At 37.1% G+C, this 4,790-nt stretch overlaps 1 protein-coding gene across 2 annotated transcripts in view; it reads right to left on the bottom strand.

The window, feature by feature from the left end:
* Nucleotides 1–4,790, bottom strand: part of cnsta (consortin, connexin sorting protein a) — a 25,562-nt gene that overhangs the window by 8,586 nt on the left and 12,186 nt on the right. For both annotated transcript variants that reach the window (XM_014017194.1, XM_014017195.1), the window contains exons 5-7: nucleotides 3,200–3,230; nucleotides 862–948; nucleotides 503–584 (exon numbers count right to left, since the gene is read on the bottom strand). In XM_014017194.1, coding sequence (XP_013872648.1) covers nucleotides 503–584; nucleotides 862–948; nucleotides 3,200–3,230 — 200 coding nt within the window. The remainder of the gene's footprint in view (nucleotides 1–502; nucleotides 585–861; nucleotides 949–3,199; nucleotides 3,231–4,790) is intronic.

Here is a 4,790-nt window from a genome sequence, read left to right as displayed (position 1 = left end):
GTGATGAAGTGATTCAACACAATCTGCTGGTTTCTTCTTTAGATTATTCTTTTCATGTACAGTGCCCTGAGACAACGTATGTTGTGACTTGGCGCTATATAAATAAACTTGAACTTCAACCAAAATCATCCTCCTAAAACTTTTTTGTGATATAAAAATGCCAATTCAAATCCTATTATGTCTTTATTTTTGGCGAAGCTAAACAACTTGATTTGCACATCTTCCACATGTATCTTATTATTAATAACAGTGTTTTCTGACTTACATGGTGTATTTGTCAACCCACAACTCAAATCTACATTAAAATAGTTTCTTTAAAAACCTGACATTGCATGCAGCCTGTGTTTATTTTCTCAATTACTAGCTAGGCCTCTTTTTCTTATTGGTCAAAAAAACAAACCATATTTTAAACATTTTTGGAAGGAAGCAAAGAGCTAAAATAAACCAGGTACATATTAGCAGCCCACCAGATAAAAATACATGTATGAAGATGCAGACTGACCGAGTGTGTGTTCGGCAAATGTGTTTCAGAGTGTCCAGATGTTGGGATGGCAGATCAGAAGATGTCCCTTCACAGTGACTCTCTGAGGCATAATGACAAAAAAAGTACATGAAAATGTGATTTTTATATGCAAGTAAAAAATATTCAGTTTAGATGAACACTTTTATTATTACAAACTGACCGAAACAATATTACTTTACAGAGCAACAACAAATGATTGTTTCTCCTCTAAGAAACATGACAACACATGCAGGGAAAAATATCATATTTAGTCTTTTATAGCAGTAAACTCAATGCATTTCAATGTGTGGTTATAACAGTAGAAAATTAAAAATGGGACGAAGAGCGTGTTGTTTTACCCCACTGCTCCTGAAGTGTGTTCAGGTTGTCCAGCACTCTCTCGTGGTAGAGTCTCTCCAGCTGGATGAACCATATTGCACGCTGGACTGAAGCCAACACATCAGGAAAAAAACAACACACAACAGAAAAACACAAACAACTGCTTGTTTTATGAGTGTGGCTGCTTTTCTACTGAAGTGTCATTACAGAAAACAGAGGTGTATGGGTCTGACATCATATAGACAGTGACGGAGCCAGACATTTTTCTCAGGGGTGGCCAGACGGGGACCACTACTCACACAGGGGTGGTCAGGAAAATTACATGATTTTTTTACTTGAAATTTTTTGCAGATCTTTGTGTTTTTGTAATTTCCTTATGTCCTTATGCAGGCAGTGACTTCCTTGTAAACATGGGCATCAGAACCATTTTAAAAGTGGGTGGACAGATTGCTGTGGTGGGGGGGGTCAGGGAGTCCTCCCCCAGAAATTTTTTGGACAAAATAGATGCCATTTTCTGCATTCTGGTGTATTTTTACCAGATTTTTAAACATACTTCTACCTACTTAAATTAACACGATTTAATTATTTCAGAGACAGATTTTTTATTAAACTAGTTCCATCATCCTGTTTTTAAACTCACTGATTTAGCTGAGATAAGATTAATTAATGTGACACAATTTATCATATCCTATGACTTTAGGGGTGCTTTTTATTTTTTTTTATTGTTTATTGATTTATTTATAATTGTAACATGTTATTGTGCCAAATAATGATGACCCTCAAATGCATGTTTAAAACTAACATTATAAATGTTACCCAATTAATTTAGTGAATTTAGAGGGGTGTTTCACTTTTTCTGATTTAGTGATAGGTTTACTCAGAACAAAACACACAGCATCATGCAGCCTTCATAACATGAAATGACACTATGTTATGGTGACAAGAAAAAGCAAAAACATTTGTCATCATAAGTCCAAAAGTTGACACCATAAGTCAGATTACAGGCATAAGTTTTGTATACAAAGAAGACCATCACTTCCTTGTCATTACTCTTCTTCAGTGATAGAGCTTGGTGATGTTTCAAACTGTTAAACACTGCCACCAACTGTTCAGGAGGTTTATTACACCCCTAAAGGTTGTTTCACTGTGGAAGGGGTGTGTACAGCAGGGTGGCCAAAGATTTGTCTATGGTGGCCATGGCCACCCCTGGCCGCCCCCGGGCTCCACCCCTGCATATAGAATGTAAATATAATACAGAAAAGTCCTCAGCAACCCCCTAATTTATTTATTATTAACTAACTTTCAGCCCTGTCCTTTAACTGATCATTTATAAAATAATGATTTTTTATCATAAATACTGTTTTAGGCTCGTTAAACTTAACAGATCATAAAAAATCAATTTCACTAATTTAGAAGCTGGAAATGTCCACAGACATTTATAGACAGTATTTATAAAAAAGCTTAACATCACATTTAAACAGGTTAATTAGACAATGGAATTTTAAAAGTTTTAGCTAAAAACCTGGCATATCATAATAATAAAATAAATAAATATTAAAAAGTTAGATGAGAAAATTTTGAAAAGTCAAAGATAAAAAAATTGGCGAGCTAAGAAGTCTATCTGTATCTTTAAGAAGTCTGTACTTATAGACAAAAAGTTGTTTGTTATTTGTAAACACAACGCTTCTCTGTCCTTAAAGTTTAGCCTTTTTTTACAAAAAGGAATTATTCATTAGTTCATGTTAATTCATTTGACAAACAATAAGAAGTAAAACCGTTAAAAATGATCCGGATTGGATGGAAAAAGGAAGAAAGCCTACCTCTCAGGACCACTTTAATGTTACAAAAATTAAAAGAAAAGTCACTTATTTGTGTTTTAGTTCTGAAGGAGGATGAACAGGAACAAAAGTGATAAAACAGAAGGGGTTTCTCCAGGATGCAGACTCATGTTTATGGATAAGGGCAGCCAAAACACAATCCTTCTTTGACATGGCTCAATGCTTCCTCTCACTAACGCTCTACGGATGCACGGTAGCAAGACGAGCATTCCCTGTTTCTTCTGTGCATTCATGTCTTGAACATGATTGTCTTTGCTCTGGTTAAACCTCCAAATCTGTTTTGTACTTGCTCTTTTGCCTTTCACCTCTCCTCTCATAAACCTCCATTTTTCCCCTCTACTCTTTATATATGTGTTTACAGAAATGAGCAGTCATGAATAAGCATTATGTGTGGAATCTTACTGCTTTGTTAACCACATAAAGGTTAATGTTCAAGCTAACAGCATATAGGACCGACATGATTTGAGAAATTCCAATAAAAGGAGTTGTAACACACACACACACACAGAGGCAAGGATACAGTCTTTCTGAAGGACGCAGTCCTCAGCAATCTGCAGGGAAAGAGACAATACAACTTTTCATGAAGTACATGCTTTTATCATCAGCACACACAGACAGAAATCTTAGAGAAAATGTTTTAACGCCGTTGTGGAAAATTAGAAACTCCACAATGCCGAGCTAAAGCAGAGTAACAGCTACAGTAACGCCTGTAATCATTTACTAAAAGGAGAAAAAGAAATAACATTTTATGACACAACACAGCAGGTACAATCATAGGTGAGTTTAAAAATGCAGTGAAAATTAGATTGAGAGTGAAATGATACACCTGTACACAGAAAAATGAGAGACCATAGAAACTCTACCTTCAGCAAGTGTGGCGTTCATGCCGCTCAGCTGATCTCAGAACAAGTGTGTGTGCGTGTGTGTGTGTGTGTGTGTGTGTGTGTGTGTGTGTGTGTGTGTGTGTGTGTGTGTGTGTGTGTGTGTGGTCTATGTGTAACTTATGTTAGAGTTGATAAAATCTGTTTACCTTATAAAGAGAAAAGAATATGTGTTTAGGTTTGTGTAAGCCTCTAGAAAAGACTGCAAGTCAATATAATGTCATCTGAAGACAAGAAAACACAACTCAGTGTGTGTGTGTGTGTGTGTGTGTGTGCGTGCGTGCGTGCGTGAGTTTAGCAAAGTGAAACTCTAGCAGTGTGGCGGCTCAAATGTCTAAAAATGCAGAAGCAGCAGCAGCAGCAGCTAAAGGCCACATGTTTAAACCATCTTCACTTCAGGGGTTATTACATACCAGCACACGCTGATCAAAGTCACAGAAACACACACACACACCGTGCATGGTTTACTAAAAATAAATATTTGTACATTTTACAAGTTGTTGTTGTTGTTTTTCTTCCGGCTGTTTCTTTCTGGGAGGTTTGTAAAAAAAAGGAACATGAAAAATGTAAGAATTGTTTCACGCCGGATGCTGTTCCTGACACAACCTGGGCTCGACGCTGCAGCCTCACGATCACGAGACAACAGCTCTGATCACCAACCTAACTCAACTCAAATTCAGAATATAATTTAAAATATTACTCCTAACACACAAAGCTCTTAACAACCAAGCTCCACCTTATATTAAACATCTTATTGTTCCATACTTTCCTAACAGAGCACTTCACTCTCAGACTGCAGGTTTACTTGTGGTTCCTGGAGTTTCTAAAAGTAGAATGGGAGGCAGAGCTTTCAGTTATCAAGCTCCTCTCTTGTGGAACCAACTTCCAGTTTCTGTCCGTGAGGCTGACACTCTGTCTACTTTTAAGATTAGACTTTTTGATAAATCATACAGTTAGACTTAGGTTTCCAGAATTATTCTTCATTTCTGCTGCTACAGACTTAGACTGCTGGAGCACAAACTGAGCACATTTCCTCACTCTGCTGTTGTCTTTAGTCTCTCTTCTTTAAAAGTTTATTGTTATTATTTCTATCAGTAACATGTTTTTTTCCTTTGTCTCTTTTCCAGAAGAAGGTGCACCTGAACTAGTTCTGTGTTTGTCTGTGTCTCTTTCCTGTCCTCCAAGCAGCCGGTCGAGGCAGATGGTCTCCTGTCCTGAGCCTGGTTCTGC

This window comes from Austrofundulus limnaeus, unplaced genomic scaffold (assembly GCF_001266775.1).
Source record: "Austrofundulus limnaeus strain Quisiro unplaced genomic scaffold, Austrofundulus_limnaeus-1.0 Scaffold163, whole genome shotgun sequence".
Lineage (NCBI taxonomy): Eukaryota > Metazoa > Chordata > Actinopteri > Cyprinodontiformes > Rivulidae > Austrofundulus > Austrofundulus limnaeus.
Note: the sequence above shows the minus strand (reverse complement) of the source record. Positions and strands in the feature narration are given on the sequence as shown.